This window comes from Molothrus aeneus, chromosome 4 (assembly GCF_037042795.1).
Source record: "Molothrus aeneus isolate 106 chromosome 4, BPBGC_Maene_1.0, whole genome shotgun sequence".
NCBI classification, from domain to species: Eukaryota; Metazoa; Chordata; class Aves; order Passeriformes; family Icteridae; genus Molothrus; species Molothrus aeneus.
Window position 1 is genome coordinate 65065901 of NC_089649.1, and position 23130 is coordinate 65089030.

General features: G+C 39.0%; 2 protein-coding genes and 1 long non-coding RNA gene across 3 annotated transcripts in view; all 3 read left to right on the plus strand.

Annotated features, from left to right (window-relative positions):
* The first annotated feature begins 307 nt into the window (after window positions 1-307).
* LOC136556174 (uncharacterized) lies at window positions 308-1124 on the plus strand. The gene is made up of 2 exons (XR_010783582.1): window positions 308-572; window positions 883-1124. It is a non-coding gene; the product is annotated as an uncharacterized lncRNA (long non-coding RNA).
* Window positions 1125-3712: 2588 nt separating this feature from the next.
* Window positions 3713-12569, plus strand: HAUS3 (HAUS augmin like complex subunit 3). Its single transcript, XM_066549222.1, has 6 exons — window positions 3713-3916; window positions 4851-4910; window positions 5548-6580; window positions 7623-8059; window positions 9659-9887; window positions 11220-12569. Exons 3-6 carry the CDS (start codon window positions 5666-5668, stop codon window positions 11484-11486), a joined length of 1848 nt encoding a protein of 615 aa, XP_066405319.1. The 5' UTR covers window positions 3713-3916; window positions 4851-4910; window positions 5548-5665; the 3' UTR covers window positions 11487-12569.
* Window positions 12570-14103: 1534 nt separating this feature from the next.
* The window catches only part of POLN (DNA polymerase nu), an 88767-nt gene continuing 79740 nt past the window's right edge, over window positions 14104-23130 (plus strand). Inside the window, exons 1-5 of the mRNA XM_066549223.1 lie at window positions 14104-14176; window positions 16915-16976; window positions 20161-20646; window positions 21002-21189; window positions 22959-23071. Of these exons, the coding sequence (XP_066405320.1) occupies window positions 14119-14176; window positions 16915-16976; window positions 20161-20646; window positions 21002-21189; window positions 22959-23071 (907 nt within the window). The 5' untranslated portion in view covers window positions 14104-14118. The remainder of the gene's footprint in view (window positions 14177-16914; window positions 16977-20160; window positions 20647-21001; window positions 21190-22958; window positions 23072-23130) is intronic.

The window sequence follows — 23130 nt, forward strand, 5'->3', positions numbered from 1 at the left end:
GGACAGGGTGTTTCCAAAGAATAATTGTTGTTCCAACAATCTGCAGCAGGGACCTTTGCAATCCTGCTGCTGTGAGCAGATGTGCAGTGTGATGCAAAATCAAAATGCTGTACAGTTGCAGTTCACCAGCTAAAATCCTAATTCCTTGCCTCCTCTGTGTTGATTTTTTTCCCCCAAAACCAAACCACAACCAAAACAAACCCCTAAAGCAGTAACAAGCAAACGAGGTTGAGTTTTTCACCTGACAGATGTATGCCGGTGGGAGGGTTTAGTGCAATGCCTGTGTGGTGGCACTGCACTCCTTGGCTGCTGTGACAGCCTCAGACGATGGGGAACCGAGAGCTCCTCTCTGAGGTGTCAGGCACAATGATGTCATATTTTGCAGTGGAACAAACAGAACATGGTAAGGATGGAATACTGCAGAGCTTGCAGACATCTTTCCAGAAATGTTTATGCCTTAATCTGCTGGAATTCACCATAAAATGGCTTGTAAAGGCAATATGCTATCTAAGCAGCCTCTCCAGTTCTAGGAAACAGATGCAAAACAACTGCTCCTAGAATGGAAAAAAAGGGTAAGGTAAGCCTTAATTATGTTTTGACTGAACACAACCAAAAAAAAAAAAAGATGAATCAGAGGAAAACAATCTTGACCCAAAAGGAGCTGCAAAAGCAAATGCTGAAGGACACGGGTCTGAGGTTGGGTGGGGAAAGGGGTTGTTAGAAATTTTGATGATATATTTGTAGAAGGCTGTTGTTTAATCTCTGCCCTAAGAGCTGATGGATGGTCTAACAGATGAAAATTTGTTTCTCTTCAGAGGCTTGTTCTTTCAAAATGAGAATTTTAAGTGCACAGTGTTCTGACCTGAAATATTTCAATTCTAGCCTGAATTCCTATGCCAGCGGGGATTATGAGATCATGCTGTCTGTCAACTCCTCTTTCGTCCATCTGTTCCCCTCCTCCTTTTCTTGATAACTTCTGAACCTTCTGGCTAATTTTCACCAAATTTGACAAAGCAGAGATAGAATGGAGCCTTGCAATTAATAATCCATGATGAAAACTTTAATGGAAATTCCCATGTCTGGGTAGAAAGAAAAATAAATTATTATTTCCTGCATTGAACATGGCCAAATTGAGCTCTTCCCTGTTTTCAAGAGGTGGCCACTGGCCAGCACGGATGTAGCTCCAAACCTGCTCCAGAATGAGATGTAGTGCTGCTTCCCCAGGTGAACAGATGGGGACATAGGTTTGGGAAAGGCCACAAAGGAGGGGGGACATCATAGCTGTGTGAGTCTGGAAAGAGGGAGAGGAAGCAGCCACACAGGGAACTGAAGGCATCAGTTGCAGCAATCCAGGCAGACAATTTGACAGACAAAAGACAGGCAAACTTTAATCAGATGTATTTGTGGACTTCATTGGTAGAGCTGCCTTTGGACAGCAGGATTTTAGGAATTTTTCTAGGTGTTTAAAATTTGCTTTTGTGCAGGCATTTTTTTACATGAGTTACATTGATATTTATAAAAAAAAAAAAAAAAACCAAACCAAAACCCCAAACCACAACACTGTAAAGCACAAGTCTGCAAAATACCACTGTAGGAGAAGTTCATTTTGGTGCAAGTAACTGACTGAACTGAAACAGCAGGGCATTATGAAATAAGCTGGTGAATGTTTTTGTTCCTTCCCTGTTGGACAGACACAATGCACTCTATCTGCAAGATGATTTAAAAATTCAGCCAGCCTAAGTTGCAGCTGCAGATCAGACTGTAATCTGATGGGGAGGAATTCAACACTACAGCTCTTTTTGCCCATGAGAACTCACTGCCAGGTCAGGGTTTAGTCTAAAAAGGTCTTGCACAGACCACATTATACCAGAAACCAACATTCTGCACTTTGCAAGTGATACAGGTGCTGAATTTGATCAAAGAAGCCTAACGTGAGCTTGCCTTAGCTGTGCTAAGCTGCAAGATTGCTCATTTCCCTGTGTTGGTTCATTTCAACAATTGCATTAAGTGAGATTAGAGAAGCTGGACATTTAGGACAAGTAGTGGGAGGGCTCAACCACCTACATATGGGCTGGGTCAATGCTTCATCAGGGTGAAATGTAGAGATAACATTTCTGGATACAATAAATTATTTCTTTTTAGAATAACTGGCCCTATGAACCACAACAAAAAGAAATGCCATTCTGCATTTAGTCTTCAGCAGTGCAGAGGATCTAATTCAAGAGCTATTAGTGGGTGAGCTGCTCAATAGTAGCAACCACAATATAATTAAACTTAACACTAAGATGAATGCAAGACAAATAAAGCAAATAGATACTCAATTTTAAGAAAATGACTTATGCAAAAATGGGGAAAAATGCCAAAAAAACCCCTAAATGAGCAGTTCCAAACCAAGGAGCCTGCAAACATCCATAAGGCTAAAAATACAGTTCTAGAAGCCAAGGTAAAATGTCTGACATAAATAAAAAAACATGGCGTAAACCTCCTCCCCCCTTGTGTGACTCAATGAGAACTTTAGGGAGGCTGTTGCAAGGCACATGGGGAAGCCCAGAAAAACGTGGCATGAGAAATGTAAAGAGGAAGTGAAGGCAGCTAAACTCGAGGAGTGGCTGATAAAGGATGCTCAGAGCGTTAGTGACAAGTTTACATGACACTCGTTTGAGAGCCAGCCTTTGCAATGCAGAGGTGCTGCCATCCGTGGCCAGAGCGTTCTGGTAACTTCATGGGCAGCAGCAGCCAAAAAGCCAGGAAAAAAACAGGGAGCTTTGTAAGGAAAGCACTGGAAATGAGGATTCCATAGGAAACCTTGGTACACCCATGCCCTGAGGACTCTGGTCTCAGCATCCTGAGCGAGGCACAGCGATGCTGTGAAAGGTTCAGACGAAGCTGCTGGGGACAATGCGGGGAATGGAGCACTGGAACAATGCGGGGAATGGAGCACTGCCTCTACAGAGGCCAAATTTTGGGACTGTCCAAACTAGAGAGGAAAAAGCTAAAGGAAAATGCTCTGGGGGTTTGTAAATTGCCATGAATATCAGGGGTAACGTACATGCAGAAGTGGCAGTGACCAAATCCTGAAATGCAAGTACCAGGATCATTTGATGGGTTTTAGAGAGAGCTATAAAACAATTAGGAAAGTGCCTTTTCAAGGAGCACTTAATGATGTTCTGGGATGTTGCCTTGTGAAGTTATGTATGAGCATGTTCAAAAAGGCACCAGGCAAATCCAGGGACCTTGAGCCCATGAATTACTGAAAAGACTAAGCAGGGTTGAAAACCAGCAACGCTGGGTATGGATATTAAAGTGCTCGCCGCTAGCCATGTCTGGGCTTCAAAGGAAGCTGAAGGGCACAGCGGTCAAGGCTGGACGACATCAATTGCGCTCAGGTCTGCCCCATCCTCCCCTCCCGTGTGCTGGGAAGGGAAAACAGCGAGCAAGGGCCGCGGAGAGGGGAAGGGACGGGCCCGAGGGCGGCTGAGGGACCGCACCGAGTGATCCCGCCCCAGCCGAGCGTCCTGAGGGGAAGGGCGGCTCATCCGTTGGAGCCCCGCCCACATGACGTCACCGGTCAGCGGGCCGCGCGCGAGGCGGAAAGCTGCGCGCGTGCGCGGGAGGCCCAGTGGGCGGAGCGGGCGCGCGCGCAAGCGCGGTGGAGGGAGAGGGGCGGGGACGCCGCGCGCGCGGCGGGCGGTTCGAGCTGCGGGCGCTTCCCTGAACCTCCCCTGAAACCTCCCCTCAGCCTTCCCGCCGCCGCCCCTCACCCTCTCTGAGCTTCTTTCCAACCCTCCCGTAGCCTTCCCTCCGCCTTTCCTCTTCTTTCCCTCAGCCCTCCCTGAGGCTCCCTTCAGCCTTCCCGCCATTTCCCGCCTCGCTCCCCTCCCCTCGAGCCGCCGCTGCGGCGGAGCAGAGCTCTGGGGTGAGTATGGAGCGGTGCTGCGGGCTCGGGACTCGCTGCCGGCGGGGCGGGATCAGCCGCCGCCACCGCGCCCCCGCTCCCCTCCGACCTCTCCTCCCGGCCGGGGTCCCTGTGTGGCCGGAGGCCGCGGCTGCCCCGGGGCGGGACGTGGTCCCTGAGGGCTCCACTTGTGCGGCCCGCGCGGGGCCGGGCATCGCGGGGGCTCCCTCAGGGTGCCGAGCTGTTGTTTGTGGTGTTTGATGGCAGTGGCAGTGCCGCGGTGGCCCAGCGTGCTGCGCACAGGGTTGTGTGGGGGGCCATTATTTCACAGAATCACAGAATCAGTAAGGTTGGAAGGGACCTTTGGAGACCATCCAGTCCAGCCCTGCTGCAGGGTCACCTGGAGCGGGTTACCCAGGAACGCGTCCACGTTGTTTTGGAATGTCTCCAGAGGGGGATTTCACGACCTCTCCGGGCAGCCTGTTCCAGTGCCCTGCCACCCTCAGCGTAAAGTTCGAACTCATGCTAAAGTCAAACTCCTTGTGTTTTAGTTTATAGCCATTACTCCTTGTCAGTGGGCTCCACTGAAAAGAGGGTGGCAGCGTCCTCTTGGCGCCCATATTTATGTGTTTTGAGGACAGCCGTTTTAAGCACGTTGGGCCGAGGACGCTTGGGGCGCTGCCCTGTGACACGGGACTCGCACAACGTTCTGTGGCATCTGCAGTGTCTGAGCTAAGTCAGACACATGGGGAGCTTTAGAGGAATGGCTTTACTTGTTCAGCTCTCCAGGCTGGCAGAGTGGGCTTCTCAGGGGGAATGTATGTTTTAGAAAAAAAGCATTAGGTAGTATCAAACTAAAAAAAGTCCCTTAGTGTTACTAGGGTATTGCAGGCAAGGCCTCCTGACTGTTGATAACTTATCCAATATTCTTTGCTGTCTGTTACACACACTTTAGGATCCCAAAGCTGATTATTTGTCTGCTCAGAAACAGAAAAGCAGCAAACTCCCTTTTCATGTAAGTTGTGACCGTTTCACAAGGGTATTTTTACATTTATTTTAATTTAAATTTTTTATAATTGATAAAAAAATCTGCAGTTTTATGTTGAGGTGTTATATGTTAAAGCATTTCTTGTTCCATTTTCAGAGGAAACTTTAAACCAAAGGTTTAGAAGACAAGATTCTGCTTGCTGTTGGGGTAAAAAAAACCCTTATAGCCAAGATGTTGAAATGCTGTGCAACATCACTGTAGTTTTGTTTTTAGAACAAACTGAAAACCCTGATATTTTGGAAGATTTAAAATAATTGTGGGTGGTTTTTTAAATGAATATGCAGAAAACCATGTAAGTAAAATCACTTTTGCAGGCCAATGAATTGCTCAGTATTAACACCTGTTGCTTTTAAATTAATGATACTATACTGTTTCCATAATAAGTTTATGTGAATTAAGGAAAAACATAGGTGCTTGCAATGATCTGGGATGTAATTGATACAAAAATATGTCCTGATTTAACCAACAAAATATATTAAGATATCTGAAATTAAAATTGATGTCAAGTCTTTGAATAGCCACTTTAGTCCAAAACAGCCTTCAGGGGTTTTTTGTTTGATTTTTGGTTTTTTTTGTGATCTGACACTTCCTTTTTCCTGTACAGACTCATTTTATTAAAATACTGAATATCCATTTTAAATGGCAAAAAAATTAAAGCTGGAATAATACCTCAGATTTTTTCATGTATTTGGATCTTTTCTGCTTACAAAAATATTTCCATCATGAGCTGTGGAAAGGATTTTGTGGAAACTCTTAAAAAAATTGGATATCCAAAGGCTGATGAGCTTAATGGAGAAGATTTTGACTGGATGTTTGAGTCTTCAGAAGACAAATCATTTTTGGAATGGTTTTGTGGAAACCTAAATGGGCAGCACGTGGTACCTGAAGAAGAACTGCAAGATTTTGATAATCTTCTCCAGCATGGTAAGGCTGTTTTGGAAGGAAATGCACTGGATGATGTCCTTAAAACCTTGGAGCCCACAGGTTCAACAAGCAGTAGCCAAGAGGAAGATGAGGAAGAAGTGAAGAAATTAGAGGATGAACTTCAGACTCTTCAGAAGTTAAAAAACCTTCAAATTCATCGGCATAATAAGCTCCAGCTGTTGGTTGCTACAAACAGCCACTTGTTACAAACGTTCCAAAGCAGAGAGGAAGAAGCACGGAAGGAAAGGAAAGAAGGACTGGAAGTGTTTACTGCAGCAAATAATAAGATTGACAATGAACTGCAGTCTCTTATAGCTGCAGTGAAGGAATTTGCCTCTTTCTTCACTGCTTCAGATTCAGAACAAGGGTCAGATGCACATCCACTGTTTTTTTCACAAATTTCTTTGGACAGATATTTGTCTGTGGAAGAACAAAACACTGCAGCACTTACATCACACTTAAAAAAGCTTTTTTATGAAGGTATGCCTAAATGTGCTGAAAAGTCACATGAAGACATCTTTCAGCTTGAAGATTTAATCAAGCAAGTCCCTTTTGATGAGGCTAACGAAATGTGTGAAGAGAGGCAAGAGATAGCCAGGCTCCAGGCATCGTATATCTGTGGTCAGAACCAGCTAATTCAGCTGCAGGCTGAAGAGGAAGGCATCAATTCAGCTATCAAGTGTGCAGAGAGCCTGCTGCAGTCCTTGGACAAGGTAAGGTAAAAAGGTGATACAAGGTGCTGGAGTTCTAAACAGACAGGCAAGTTCCACTGGACCTAGTGAAAGGAATTGCTGAGTGACTGTTATTTCAGTTGTTTTTATGTAGTGAAATTGCACTTGGATGAAGCTTTAGTCTTGCTCACAAAACTGCTCTTGTGAAATATCTTCAATTTCCATAGTTAGAAGTTCTTCAGTGTGGTAGAGTACCTTTAATTCTATTTTTCAGCATTACTACCTTTAAAATCCTAGAATTTATAGTAACTTTCTAGTTTAGTTTAACTTTGAATTTTCAAATTAGACCTGGCTCTTTGTACAGTAACCAGAATCTTAGCTTTGGTTGCAGTTTTGTGGTATCAGGGAGCCAATATGATAAATGTATTCCTGTTTATATTGCACAGCATAAGCTTAAAAAGTTTTAGTTCATTCACTCTGACAACTCAAGTATTTGTACCAAATAAATGAATCTGAGAGTTAAAGCCCCAGAAGTCTTTCAACAAGTGAGTGACAGGCAGATGTGGTTAGTGGAATTTGTGAAGAAATCATAATGAAAGGAAAGGTATTTGCTTATGCCAGACATGGTATAACTTGAGGCATCATGTCAGTTTGTATATTTTCATTTATGGATGACTAGTATATAGGACTTGATTGATTAGGGTAATTTGGAAAAGATTGATTCTGCCAGCAGTGTTGATATCTGACTGAGTATAAAAAATTATGTTTGCTTGTGAGATTTCAGTTAGGCATGCTTGAAACAGGTGCTAGGTAAAATGCAGCTCTTTTATTTTTAACACAATAAACTGTTTCCTGACCCTGTGATAGAATGAAATTACTTTTTACTGAAATATATTTGTTATCTACTTTGTTAATCTGTATTTGCATTATTTTGTAAAATTCTGTAAAACTACTGTGGAGTTATCATTTAATTTTGTAGCTAAATGTAACATAAATACATGAATCTTATATGAACTGAAGAAATGTTTGGGATGTGGCTTGGCAGGAACCATGAAGAAATTCACAAATATTTTGTTTTATGCAGGATATTGGACAACAGGAAAACTTTGATGCTAAAATATCTAGTTTAAGTGCTGAAATTTCAGCAATTAAACAAGATATAGCTCGGATAAATAATGAAGAGCTGCTTCCCCTTCTTAAGAAGAAAGCACAGCTTTTGACTGCACCAGTGGTGAAAGAATACTTAGATCACCAAATTGCTCGGCAGGACTGTTATGCTGCAATTCAAGATAAAATAGGCAGGCATTTGATAAGACAGAAAACATCATTTGAACTTATTCAGCTGGCTTGTGAACTGGAGATGAAGAAACACCAGGAGTTCAGCTGCCAGCTTGAGAATTTGGTAGAATCTCTGAAACAAAGCACTGATGAGTTAGAGCAGAGACTACAGGCGATGGCTGAACAAAGTGAGCAGGCAAAGCCAAGGAGCACTATTAGCCCAGAGGATGGTTTAGCTTGCAGGTAAGTGTTAGAGTCACTGTTGGGCTTTCTTTGAAATAATACTGGGGACATGAAGGCTCAGGCAAGGCAAGCCTTGCCTGCTGCCAAGTTCTTACTTACTTGCTGTAGCTAATTAGAATTTTGAATTTTTCAAGAACTGACGCTTTCAACATGTGAAACTTGTTTCTTGCATGTCCTTTGAAATTCTTTGCAGGTTTGCCTGAGGAAAAACCGTTCAATTATCAGTCTTTTTAATATTGCTGAAGGATTCCTAATTAATATCCATAACATGAAGAATGTTTAACCCCAAGCCTGTCTTATCTAGCACCTCCTGATAACTCTAGAGGTGTAGATGTTAATAGCAGTGATTTCCCAGGCTGTGTGCACGGCCGGCAAAAACCCCCCGTGTGGTAGGAGAGAGGAATGACTCCTTCGGACTGTGACGTGTTCAGCTCGTTTTTGCTTGATTTGCCATCTGCTTTGAGTGTCCTGGTACCCATGCAGGAGTCTGGTTTTTCACCATCAAAATAATTAAGTCTCCTTAAAGTTCAGGTGATACACTTAAGGATGTGTGCTGTGCTGCTCCTCTATCAAGACTAAACCTTTTGATGTGATATATTGTATAATTGTAGGTGTGTTACTGTCAGACTTTTCCTCCTTCTTTAGAATGATGCTTTAAGTGTGTTTGTTTTCAATAAATGATAAGTGATAGCTGAATATGGTTAGGCACAGTGAATAACTGGAAGAATTAGGCAGCATTAATTTTACTCCTATTGTGTGTTTGTGTCAGCTTGTTACATTTTTCTTCAGGTTTATTATAAAGTCTCCAAATCACTGAATATTTCTGGCTACTTTTTTTTTTTTTAGATAAAGAGCAGTTAAGTTGAAAGATTTAAAAACCTTATAGGCTTTGTAAACAGAAGACACTTGAAAGACATTCAGTTACTTCTGAAATATACCTCCTTCTCTTAATAAAGCCAGTCTGATTTTGTATCAGGGATTAGCTCCTGGAGATTTTGTTATGCAGAGGTGGTAGTAACATTTGGACTATGTCAAGTTGTCTGTAATCTTACTGAGCCCATTCCTGATACAGTTATGGGTACACTTTGCTGTAGTGTGCAATGCTGTCTTTTGCATGACTTGTAACTAATTAGAGCATTTCTTAGCAGTCTCTTCATAGAGAGATAGAAAACAGGAAATACTTCAGTAAGCTTGAAAATGTTACAAAGATGGTTCTTATTTCTCATTGGCTGTTAAGTCTGCTTTCATTCAGCGCTTAAAAAAACCCCATCTTATTTTGTTCTTGAAGTGTCAGGAAATAGTTGGCAAAAGCACACTGTCAACTTCTATTTGCATTCATGATGTACTTACTAACTGTTACTTTAATATTTCATTGCTACTAATTTGATATTGAAATATTTTGGATTCCTATTAATCACTGCTATGTATAGATGGAATCCTGAAATCCGTGGGAGACAAAGTAGTGTTGTAAAAGTGCCCTCAGCAGAACTTACCTTACTCATCCTCTGACTTCTCAACACAGACATGTTCTCTTAACTAATGATGATAGAGTGCTTAGGAAAGTTATAATATTTGTGTGTCTAACTTCACTTGTTACAGGCTGTATCAGCTCCTGGAAGGAGGAAGTAAAAAACAACAATTGTTTAAGACATACAAAAGCCTGGAGCAGATGGCTCAGAAGTTAAAGCAGGACTGTGCCTCAGTGGAAGATCAGCTGGCAGCATCTGCTCAGGAGCAGTCTCTCCTCTTGTCCAGCCTAGAGGGCCATGTGGATGCCCTTCGTGGTGCTCTCTATTGTGGAACAAATCGGATCCAGCTCCGCAGTCCAGTGAGCCCTTAATGATTGCTTTCAAATGACTGCATTGTTTGTCATGTTCTTTTACTGATAAAAGGATAGTGTGAAGGCTCTAGACATTAAAACTGTCCCCACTTATTAGCAACAAATTTAGTAACATAATGATGATGGATGCTGAACATTTACATTGTTCTTGGCTAATGTTGGGTTTTTATAAATGCTGGCAGGTAATATTTTTTTGGTTTCTGAGCAAACAGTTGGATCTAACTGAATTTCTTTCAAAGGCATGTGCAGTCCTGTATTCCCTGTAAGTCTGTGGTGTGGGGGATCCTTTGAGTGGGTAGGGTGTCACTGGAAAACTCATTTAAGTTGCTCTTTATTTCATATGGGCTCTCTGCCCTGTTACCTGTAAGACCCCAGTAGTATGGTTTGGCCCCTTAAAAGCCTGGCCATGGCTGGTCATTTGGACAAAATAGAAATACCAGAATTTTGAAGGACACCTGTAGTAGGACAATCCTCCTACACACCTCTCAGGTATTATGCTTAGAACATCTTTTAAATAGGAGCAGGATTTGTTAAATGCACCTTGTTATGGTTTTTAAGTCCTTGTAGATACCTCAAAAATGCATCAAGGGAAATCTTCTGTTACATAATACTTTCTTGGTTAATTATATACAAATATATTTAACATTCATCTGTCAAATGAATTTACAGCATATAGAACAGTTTTTATTTAAAAATGAGACTGTAATTGGAACAGTATGTATTTAGGGATTGCACATTATTAAATAAAATACCTTACTATTGATTTAAGTTACTTCTTAAAATATGACATCTTGTTCTACTGCTACTGTTTCTCAAGGAAAGTAATTCCTTTAATATGGGAATAATGTGCAAGTAGATGATTACTCTGCTTATACTGAACTATTACAGGAATGCCAGCTGGGAAAGTTGTAGCTGGTATTTAATGATTTAATTGCAAAATTGATTTGGCTTTCTGTTTTGCTTTTTTTCTGTTTGTTTGTTCCCTTTTAAGATTTGACTAGCAATGAAGAGTTGTAATTGATAGAAAATGTAATTCACTCATGTCTCTAGGTCAGGTTCAGATTCTTGTGGTCTTAACTCATTTGGTCAGCAACTAAATGAAATTACATTTGCATAATACAATATGAGTTCTGTTACACGGAGCTCAAAAATGATATACATTGAATGGAATCCCTTATTGTCTTTGTTTCTGTTTTTTTGTTATTATTTTTTGGTTACAAACAAATGGCTTCCCAAAGCAAAAAACCTTTCATATTTCTACTTCAGCTGGTATATTAATAATAGAAAAGTAATAATATTTTGTCTTTTATTTTTTGTTAGGAACTTACTGAGCAGTTTCACCAACTGGAATTGGATTTAGATGAACTAAATAATCTCCTTAAGGATCTGGTTGCTGATCTGAAGTCGAAGAGAAGCTTTTTAGAGTCCAATAGGCTGCTTCAGATGGAAAGAGACTTGTATGTGTATTTTTTCAAAGATGAAGGGCAGTTGAAAGAGATGGTGGAGAGGCTTGAGCAGCAGTCCCAGGCTAAAGCCAGTGGTCTGGAAGATGAGAATTTTACAACAAGTGCAGTTCTTAATGTCTAAACAGCAATGTACTCTTTAGAAAGGAAAATGTTAATGTAAACTGTCTACGAGTTTATGGAATAATAAGCATTAGCTTGTCAAGGCTGACACTTACCTGTCACTGCAGTGACTCTTACTGCCACTGTTACCAGCTGAGATTGTGCTGCTCTATGGCTTCTTCTGCCCCCTGAATTCAATCCCTGTTTTGTCAGAACTCTTGGATATGAAGTAATTGTTGGTTGTTTGAAAGAAGTGTGTTCAGGCTGCTCTTCTGCTGGCCTGTGTGTTCATTTCTTCTGCACACAGCATAGCTTCAATAGGAACGTGAACCCTTGAGTCTTTCTGCGTGCTAAGAACTTTTTGAACTGCAAAATGAACATGGAGAAGGCATTCCAGATTTTGGAACAAGGATGTAATGTGCTCATACTGAAGAGGAGAATTCTCAAAGGCAGCAGATATTCCATGATTGTTTCCCTTACAGTTCTTCTAAGAAGACTTGGTTTTGTTAGAAATGTGTTGGAATATGTACCAGAATCTGTTTTAACTACCAAGACCATCTGTTTCAAGACCATTCCAATATCTCTTAATTTAACTTAAGGCCTATCTTCTCCATTGAAACCAGTCTATACTTATTGTGGCTTGTCAATGAACAAGAATTTTAAATTTATCTTTTGTACTTCTGAGTTTGCCTTATAATTTATAATGATAGGCATTTCAATTCAGAGTGCTGATGCTTTCATACTTGTGCTTTCATGTGCATTGTTAGCCCGTTTATCAAATTTTTATATAGCTTCCTAATATACCAATGGAACTAAATAGGCTTTTATAGTATGATAACTTCCAGTCTTTTACATTTTGATGGGATCAGCTGTGCTTGCTTTCAAGCACTGTACATATTGATGAAGGTTAGTATATTTGTTTAAATTCACTACCAGTAGTCTTAAAACTATTTTGATGGCACTCTTTTAACTTCTATGTGATTATAACTTATTTTTAAATGTGTTATTTTTTTAACTTACTGGTTGGGTATCTTTATGTCTGGATTTCATGCTGCTTAACTCTATACTTTGTGTACATTATTAAATGCCAAACTCTATCAATTCAGTTCAGTGTGGTTAATATTTGTGAGTTTTTCTAGGCCTGTTCTCAGGCATGGTGTCTTGTTTGTATTTAGTCTCATTTTGATCTGCCCCTGGGGCTGGGACTGCTGCTTCCCAGCTTGGGAAGGCAGGGAGCTCTTTACCCTCTGTAGGAAAGAAGTGTTGCTCTTAGGCATAGAAGTTGGGAGGAGTTGAGTGCAGGGAAGGATTGTACTTCTGACTCCTGGAATGTCAGGGAAAAGAAAGCCATTGCACCTCTCACTCTTTCCTTCACATGCTTCTAATTAGAACTCGATGGATATAGCCAGTGCTCATGCAGAGTGATGGGTGTTCCTCTGAATTAGATGCAAATATTTGCACTTTTAAGTATTGAAAGTTGCAAGGTACCTGTGGTCTTGAGCCAAGAAAAATATTTCCGTGTAGGCAGAGGGACTGTTGTTTGCTGATGGTTAAGTTTGACAGTCAGTTCATGCACTGGGTCCAGTGGGAGAAGATCAGAGTAACAGCACTCCAGCTCCCCACTTGTATGGGAATAATTGAGCAACAGCAGCTTTTGCTAGAGTGATCGATTTGTACAGCTTGGATCCTTGCAGTACTTTTTAAAATGTTGGATATTTCTCTTGTGTTTGTGACAAGTTTTACACGTTCTTCTGTCTAACTGTCAAACAACAACAAGTCATCAGCATGGACACTGTTACCTGTGATTCTCCAGAGTGTGGTGTACCTAGGGATTCTGCCAAGCATTTTGTAGGTATTAGAGAATATGGACAGGTCGGCTGGAAAACCAGCTCCTGTTCAGAAAAGGATAACAGTTACAACAACAGTAGCTGGGGTCAAAGCTTGTAGGGACTATAAATGTTACTGACCAGTTCCTTAAATTACCAAGTAGCTATTTTAAAGTTATTAATATATGGAAGTATTTGAATGCATCAATTATACAAAATTTAAAAAAGTAGAGGTCTTTTATGATAAATATTTTCTGAAACAGCACATAACCAATGGCTGTATATTGTGATAGTGTTGCTTGTTTCTTTAATCTTGTGTTGGCTTAATTTTGGCAATTACTGGAAAGTTTACTATGTCTTTCCTGATGAAATCCAAGCACTAGTGACAGTAAATGTATCCATGTGCTAGATACAGACTACTTTAAAGATGCTGGGAGGGGAAAAGTATCTCAGACATACACACTTGTTTTATTTGTCAGATTTTATTTTCTTTCAGTACAAGCTAACTGTACTTAGGACTGCTGATTTTTTAATTGGGGTATTAAAGCACTATTTCAAAGAAGTTTGTTTTTATAAATTATATTTTTATTTCAAATACAGTACTGATAGGCATGTCTGAGAGCAAATGTAATTTTCCATTGAGAATGAATGGCTAAACATGTTCACTATATTTTGTCTTCAATTTCAACAGAATATAAGTGAGGATTACTCATGGCCCTGATTAATTCATAATTTGTGTGTTCTGTGTTTAGGTTAACCTTAGAAATGGAGCGGTACATAGGATGTGAGATTTCTAAAGTGCCTTTATCTAATATTGCTCAGAGGATTATGACAGCTTTGCAGTCTATTCCTGTAGAAGCTCAGACTAACAGAGAAAATAACCAGAGTGAGTAAAACTTAGCCTGTGTTTTTCTGTTGAAAAGTTGAAACACAACGGTATCAAACCTTTAGTCCCTGTTTTTAAATAGGTGACAAGAAAAGGTGAGACTTCAGGTTTACAGGTCTAGAAAAGGAATTAAGCTGTGACTGTGACATTTGCTGGGACTTTTCCAATTCAATAATGTTATGTGAGTGCAAGGAATGGTGCCATCAGTTTAATTTTTTCTCTTTCTGTTTCTCCTATGTCGTACAGAATTATATGGGAATTTCAGACTGTCCCTTAAGTACTACAATGTTGTAAATTAGATGCATATGTTAACTTGACTCTGGACTAGATATTTAAAGATCACTGGAGGTACTAGGAACTTAACAGGAAACCTGTGAGCTCTCCAGACTCATGTCTGTCCTTCAAACACATATTCATTAGCAGTGTGCTCCTTGTGAAATTCTAGGGGGAAGAGTGAACAAAAGTCCCAGTGAAAGAACAAATGTGGCAATGTTACAAGTACCTCAGCAGTTCCAGAGTATTGTGGGCACTAAGGAGGTTTTGCAAGGTGCAGGTTTTATTCTCAGTTCTGTGCAAATCACAGGCAGTCAAATTATGGCTCTGGAAAGAAGTAGGAAGTTAAGAGTTTTGCTTACTTTCAGTTGTCTGTTTTCTCCTGACAGCTAGATCCTGGAATATTATCTGATCAATGGGCTTTAAATCTAACATTTATTCTGTGTACATCGTGGTTTTTGCAGCCACTGTTGTATATCAATTGTGGTTCAGGCTCCTCTTTCAGTAAAATATTGGATCAGTGGAGCCTGGTGATGTAGCAGTGACAAAGGTAATAGTCCATCACTGTGTAAATCACTGATACACATTTAAAGAAATGTGGGATGAGTTAATATAAAATGTTGCATTATATATGGTACATCTGGGACCAAAACCCAGGTGATTTTAAAGAAAATTCTAGCTCTTTTTAGCCTCAGCTTGATATTTTACTTCTCTTGCTACCTTGGTCATTGCCTATACATATATATTTATATATATATATGTATATATAGCTTTGGTGTGGGTCTGTAAAAAGAAGTTTATCTCTCTTAAAAAACCAAAAACAACTGCAAACCTCTGATGTTAGTGATCTGTTTCAGACTGCATTTAACTGTATTTTATAGAGAGATTTTGAAATTTTTAATTCTACTTAATGGAAAAAATGTTTGTCTTTAGAAGGTAAATATTGGGCTCAAATAGAAAAGATATCTGCAATGTTGACCTAATTGGTGAAATTCTGTGGTTATCCTGGCTGTGGAGCTCCAATCTTTCCATCAAGCCTTGAGGAGTTGGAAGGCAGGGATGGGTTTCTGCTGCCATCTGGTGACACTTTGGCATAATTCAGAAACTGGAAGTTGCAGATCTCTTCAATACCTGTCATACTGATTGTTGTGTACTGTAGGAGAGAAATGTAATGCTCATCATCTTCTCTGGGGGTTGGATTTGTCAAGGAAAAGTGTCTAGCTTTAAAACAATTAAAAGCACTGAATGTAAACTCAAATACTATCATTCTTAATGTTGTAATACTATCATTCTCATTGTTGTAGAAAGTGTTGAGAAAACAAAGGTAAAATGTTTGAAGCTACAAACACAGCTGTGCCATTTTGGCTGTTCTAACAGCTTAGGTTAGAATTTTGAGCTGGAGCTCAATGTCTGATTATACACTTACACCACCATGCATAAATAAGCTTATTTTCTTCAGTAGACAAAGGTCTTGATTGTCCAGAGAAGTGTTTTTTTAAAAACAGTTCTAGTAAATTGAAATAGGTTACCTTATGCTTTTTTTGATATTAGTTAACACCATTGTTGTTTCAGAAAGTATCTTGCTGCTGATAATGCCAATTCATAGCTGACAGCAGCAGTTTGGTGTTGTACCCAGTGTGGGGAGACAAAACACATACTCTGGCTGTGAGGTGTCTTCTGGCTGGGCAATAGAGAATCAAGAGATAAAGGAATCCTAACTGCAAGCTCTGGGGAGACCTGTGCTTGAGGTGCCTGTTTCTGTGCCCACTGAGATAATTACTGCTAGCCTGTTATCCCTGGCTCCTTCCTTCCAGGCTTCACTTGCTTCTCCTCTTCTTGGGACTTGTGGGCAGTGTTAAGGCAGAAAAGAAATGCGTGTCCTAATGGTTTCACTTGTCATGCCTGTTCTGTTGCAAGATGAGCAATGTGAAAAAATGATCCCCTGCAGGTGAAACATGGTCAGTTTGTAAAGCATGATGTGCTAAACTCAGATACAAATAATGCTTTATAGAATAAAAGTTTTGTGGAATACTGCTGAATTCCAAGAAAACAGTTAAGCTGTGTAAAGTTTCTAGAGTTTGGATTTTTCTTTTTTTTTTCCTTCGTGCTCCTACCCCTAGCTTTACTATGACCAAAATGAGTTGTGTTTCTTTGAAAGAGGCAAATTCACATAATTATGGTATTCCTCTGAATACCATGGAAAAGGTTTTTCTGCTTTGTAGTGCATTTTAAATAATTTTTTTTCTTACTTGTGACAGAACAGTCTTTTAAATATGCATATTTTGGAACCTGCAAGGCTCCTGTCTGCATGAATACTAACTTGATAAATGGTTGTTGAGGGAAATTTTTTTACACTTCTTTCAGGTTTGGTATAACTGTCAGTAATATAACCCTGTATGAAACATAAGATATATGGGCTACTTGCAGACTGATTTGTATTGTGAATTGTTTCTTCTTTTTTAAAGGTATAGAGAAGACAAAGGAAAATAAACTAGGTGATAAGGATGCACATCTGAGAAATGAAAAGGCAAGCATTTTGTAAGATTGAAAACCACTAAAAGCAGTCTTTTGTAGCAGGTTTGAAGTTACAGATTGGTTCTTTCATAACAAGCTTTATCATGATACATTTTATGCAGTCATAGTTCAGGTAACTTCCTCTGTCTTATTTTACACTTGGCCTATATTTACCTATGAGAGTCTGGGCCCAACTTCTGTTCCCTTTTTACAAGAAGTTGGACTTTTGTGACAGATTGATCAGAAATGAGGTTGCCACATTCAGACAGTCAGCAGAGTTTAGAAATGTTCTCAGACTCCTGTTACTGAACAATCATAAAGTGAGCTGATTTGTATGAAAAATTACTTTGTATTAGGAAGCTTAATTTTGGGTTTAATCATTTCTCTGAATTTGGTTTGGTGTGCATGTGAATGAGTGCCAGTGCAGGAGTGGGAGCAGGTAACTGTGGCAGCCCCAGCCCAGGCTTTGCTTGTAAAATCCATCGAGTTGATTGATGAGTTGCAGATGCTGCAACTAATCCCAGCTGCAAATTTCACAACCTTCCTTACTCTGACTCTGCTCCATGTTGCACACTTCAATTCCATTCAGGTTGCTCAGGATGCAGAAAACTGATGCCTTGTGTGGAATGAGATAGTTTCCTACAAATTATACTGGCTCACAGGCAGCTGTGGGTGCACATGGAAAGGAGTGGAACCCCTTTTTGTAATGATGACACTCTAATTTTGACTTGCTGCATCTAATGAGATCTTCCTACATTGACATAAATTATGAAACTACATCCTGGGAGTCATTTTCTCTACTTCCAGCCATGTCATTATTTCTAATAGAAGGTCAGTTCTTCACAGAAGCTGCTGTTTCTCTCTGTGGTTAATTGCAGTTCCAGCTGTATTATTCTGACTTGATAATTAAATTCCTTTGTTTATATTTTTTGAATCTTTAAAAGAGAATTGCTTATTCCTGGTTCTATAATTACTAGAGTGTCCTAATTTAAATTCTGCTGTGTTAAATGATAAAACTATTTGCAGTTTGTCTGGAGAATACACTTGAGAGAATTAGTTGTCTTTCTATGGCTCTTAAACATTTGGCTCTTCTGTGACAGGATTTTTCACCTTCTGGTAACTTTATAGTGCCCACCTTTTGATTAGCATTGCAAAAATCCAATAATTTGTCTTCATTTGGAACAGCTACTATTCATTTTGGTAGTAGCAGAAGCTGAATTAGCTTCCTTTTCCTGTTTACTTAGAGTGTTAGAATTACCTTGTAATTGTACTTTTGCTGGAGTATAATTAGAGTAGATCTTGTGAAGTATGATCTAAGTCTTAAGCCTTTTTCACCACTTGACTCTGTACTTCTAAGGTTTGGGAATATGGGACCTGGTTTGAGGGATATTGTGAAACCCTAAAAAAGCCCCAAACTTACTGGCTTTGTCATTCTGGCTTGCTCAATCAATTCAGATGGGATGGAGGTGGACAGTAGCCTTTGATCAGTGACAAATGTCATCTTGGGGACTGGAGGGAGCCCTGTACAGGAGGACTTTGTGCTTCTTTGAAGGGAGGAGGTCTCAGTTTTTGCAGTGGTAATGACAGCAGATGAACTGAATGAGGCTGGGCTAGAAGAGACCAAAATACAGTAATTATGAGAGATTGCAGTTACTTTCCAGTGGAGTTGATGAATATTAAGCTTATGCATGATGCTCCAACAGAAAATTAGGAGACAACTGCTTTGTGGAACAGTTAGAGAACTCATGAGAAAAATTTGTTTTTATTTGATTCTGTGTGAGATCAGGTCCAAAAGCTTCCCTGCTGACAAGTGCTCTTACAGAGACTATAATCTTTTGGAGACATTGAAAGATAGGTAAGACAGTAATGATTAATTTTCAACAAGAAAACTATATAAAATTGAAGAAGCTTTTAAAAGAAATTATATGGAATTGCCCTCCAAATCCAGAACATTTGTAGGTAGTATAGGGATTCATTCAAAGTAGAATGTTGATGATTTGAAATGAATACTAAATTGTGTCTGGAAAAAGTAGTATGGCTAAGAGGCAGTATGAAGGAGACTACAGAAAATGGCATCATGCAAAATGTGAGCTAAGCAGAATTTGTATTATTCTATACTTGCCTGAATTGACTAAGTTCAATGAAATATACAATGGCATAGTTCAAAATAACTTTGAGGAAAAGCTTGCAAATGCATCACTAATACATGATTTTTTCAAATGCCTCTGGAGCAGAAATCTTGCCAGCTCCTCTAAGGCCTATTTGTGATTGAGGCATAAAAAGGATCGAGGGAAGATGCAAATCTGTACATCTGTAAATAGTTAAACACATTTACCTTGGGGAATCTTGGAAGGGTCACTGATTGCCATTCCAGAGAAATAAAATCAAGGCAGAGGATCTATTTCAGCTGAGGAGTTTGTAGAAGAAACTAGCAAAATAAATAGTAAGAAAGCACTAGGGCCAGTAGCATAGCAAGGAAATTTCTGAAGGAAATAAGGATGGAGGAGTAGAATTCCAGCACTACCATGCAGCATCTTGCTGAATGCTGTTTAGTAGCATGCTGCTTTAGAGGGATCCAGGGACTGTCTAGAGTAGGAAAAACTGTTCTGGGTATAGTGGATTAAACAGAATAGAATGCAATATTTATTCATACAGTTCATAATACTGCAGTGCAACTTTCTTATGTCTTTTTTATGTCTTGCAATCCTGTAAGTTGCTTGAAAGGATTCAGCTGATTCACATACTTGAGATTCTAAAGCAGTCATTAAAGTCCCGTGCCAAAAGTTCTGTAACAAATGAAACTGTCCTGAAAAGTGCTCTGAATGCTGAAGCTAAAGATGAAGGGTCTCTTCCCTCTTCAGACAATAATAACCTTGTCACTATGGAAGACAGGCTAACTGGACTAGATACCTCTTACAGTTGTTAATTTGCCATTTTTAGTGTTGGACTAATAGTAGGTTAAAAAAAGAAGTGGTTGTGGATGCAAATGGTGTATGTCAACAAAATCTCTACTGATCCATATTTGAATTTTGGTTTATGTGATGTGGTTCCCCTAAACTGGCTCTGTTTTGTTAGTATCAACAGTTTTTCATAGAATTTTGCTTTCTTGAAAGCTTATCTAAAGTAACTGAGTGCAATTTTTAGTTTCTCCTTGTAAGTCAAATAGTTGGTTTGCTAAAAATTTCTGATTTTCCCAGGAGGATTATGATTCCAGAATTGCCACATTAAAAACAACTGTCAGCACTGAAAAAGGAATTGCTGGTCAGATGGTCAGGACAGTGCATATGGATGAAATACTTGGCTGTCAAGATACCCAAATATTGAGCTGTTACCAGGATTCAGGCTTCCCAAAATGGGAATATCAAGAAAGGAGTCTTTCAGTAGAAGAAAAAACCCTGAAGGATGGGAAAAACAAAATAGTTATTCCTCTTAAAAGAAAGCAAAATGTATCTACATCTTGTTCAGAGAAAACAAGAAAATTGCATGTAAATACCTCCATGTTACATGAAAGAAGATACAGCTGTACTCCTGGACAAATAAAGTCTTCTGGAAAGTATCCTTGTGATATCAGCAGTTTAGGATGTGAAGAAAAAAGCAAACTCCTTACCACTATAGAACAGGCAGCAGCTTTTATCACTACTATGATATTTCAAGATGGTTCTTCCCAGCTCAGCTCAGAGCAGGTTAGTGAAGGATGGGTTTTGTTTAGAGTCACTTCTGTAGAACCATTTGAATGTGCATGTGAGTGATAATCACAAACCCGTGCTCATTGGCAACACTTTTGTGTATGACATACCAAAAATTACATTTTACATTACATTTTATTTTCAACTACCAAGTAAAACTTAGAGAAAATGAAACCACTAGGATTTTTGTTTCAAGGCTGAAACACTTGCCTGCTCCTCTACTGTGTCAATGGTGTATGTAGTAACTGTAGTGTACATAATAGATTTCCTATTGTAAAATACTTGGGAATTTTTCTTTATAGGATTGCACAAAATCTGTCAGAGGAAACACTATTGTAATTATGCTTAACAGGCCTCTACCTCATCAGTCAAAGGAGTTGTTGTGCTGGTGAAGAATCAGACTGATCAGCCTTGTCCTCCAGGTCACACTTCAACTGGCTGTTCTTGGAATGCTGCAAATGAAAATGATAAATTAATTTATTTAAAAACTGAACAGTCATCTCTCTGGGAACGAGAACCAGCTCACAAGAAATTTTCTTGGTGAGAGCATGAAGGAAAAAATACTCTTGTTTTACTTATGCTTTCAGCAGTAATGATGTTGGTTACCTAGCACAGGCCTGATCTTTCTGTGTCAGGCTCGTTGAATTTCATTTTGGCTGTGTTAGTTCTGTATCAAGTCTGGGCTAATGGAAACCAAATAACAATTCCTTTGGGCTCAGCATATCACTGACTGCAGCCTTTTCAGAACTAGGTTGGGATCCTGGGAGGAACTGTTTACATTCACCTGCAAATCCTTTATGAACTGTTAAAGCTGGACAGCACCAAAGAATATGTTTTGTCCAGGTTTATCTTTCTTGTATTTTATCTTCCATTTCCTGAACTGCATTTCTTAACTACTACATTTTTGATGGACATTATTGTGATAAACACCCTTTCTGAGCTTTGTTAATACTTTAAATCTTTTTAGCACATTTTTTTAATGGTTTTTGACATTCCAGATGAAGTTTTACTAATATTCAGTAATAATACAATATAATTTTGGAAGTAAAGGCTTTGTGTATCTGCTTAATACTTATACTAAATTTTAATAAAAAGCTGGACCATGTTTTAAACTTCCAGTTATTATAACCAAAGTCCATTTTTATTCCTATTAACTTGAAAATCATAACCCAAAAAGGCAAAAATGAGAACTGAATCTGATTCCTAGGTGTAATACTCTAGCATGTTAAAACTCCATCAGAATATTTTATGACTTTCAGTGATTGCTGTCTTATTGTAAACTGCCAAATTTGGATTATTAAATTACAAAACATTAATTTCAAGATGCAGGACTTGGTTCTTAGTTCTAGTTCTACTTGAAATTGTGGCATGAAACAAGGCATGGCTTTGCTTCTCCAGCTGTAATATTGGGGTTACATGACAAGTACTTTAATAACATGTTGTCAGCTTGAATATAGGTTGTTGGGAACTGAGAATAACATATCAGTAAAGCATGTACATGTGAACAGTAAAGATTTGATAAGCTGATTAAGAGTATTAGTATTTAGATGAAACCTGTGGGTAATTATTTATTGTAAGAATAGTGCAATTGTTTAAAAATGGATCTATAATGCATACAGCAATACCTTGTGAGCTGTGTGATTTCTAATATGTCCAAACCCTGGAGCTGTGGTCTCATACCATTAAAATGCTTTATAAAAACTACTAGTATTCTATATTGCCCAAAATATAACTTACTAAAAAAAATTACACACGTAGTTGGTAAATCTATCTACTAATATATATGTAGTTGGTAATATCTATTTAAAAGATCATGAATGAGGGCATTATAGACATTTTCAAGAGGTATGGAAATACTTTACAAAGATGAAACATTTTGAATTTAAACAGCATATTAACACAGGGCAGTTTTGGCAATTTAAATAGTTTAGTAACTTTAAAATCAGTGTTTTATAATGCTATGTCAGTTTATCCTCTGTGATCTTATTTGGGTATATTGGAGCACTACAGGGATGCCAGTTGGTGTTTTGGATTAAGGTTGCACCTCAAGAGTTGAACAAGGATTTGTTTTCTTTATGTACATGTGATAAAGCATATCTGCTAGGATGTTTTAATTTCTTATAGAGCATAGCTTTGAGGGTTACTGAATTGAGAATTTAATATTCAAATGCAGTATTCTGTTCTTACAGGAATAAGGAAATGTCTTGGGTTAACTGTTTAGTATTAGGAGCTAATTAAAAAAACAAAGTAAATAGATTGACTAAATCTAGGAGCAGTATAGTGTGTGTTAATGAACTACTTCTGTGCAGGGAAGTGTTGTTCCAAATGCTGCAGTGCAAAGTTCCAATAATTTGCTTCAATGCAAAAGATTTCCTGAGGACTCTACTTCAAATTTATGGTAATGAAATCAGCTGGAAACAAGGCAAGTATTGAATCTATGATCTCATCCTGTCATCTCTGTGCTATTGGTGTTTCTGTTAA

What these genes read in the sequence shown, in the direction of transcription:
- HAUS3 (XM_066549222.1), top strand. Translation starts at nt 5,666, where the DNA reads ATGAGCTGTGGAAAGGATTTTGTGGAAACTCTTAAAAAAATTGGATAT. An exon ending in TGCTGCAGTCCTTGGACAAG is followed by an intron (nt 6,581 to 7,622) that starts GTAAGGTAAAAA and finishes TGTTTTATGCAG; the next exon opens with GATATTGGACAACAGGAAAA. An exon ending in GAGGATGGTTTAGCTTGCAG is followed by an intron (nt 8,060 to 9,658) that starts GTAAGTGTTAGA and finishes CACTTGTTACAG; the next exon opens with GCTGTATCAGCTCCTGGAAG.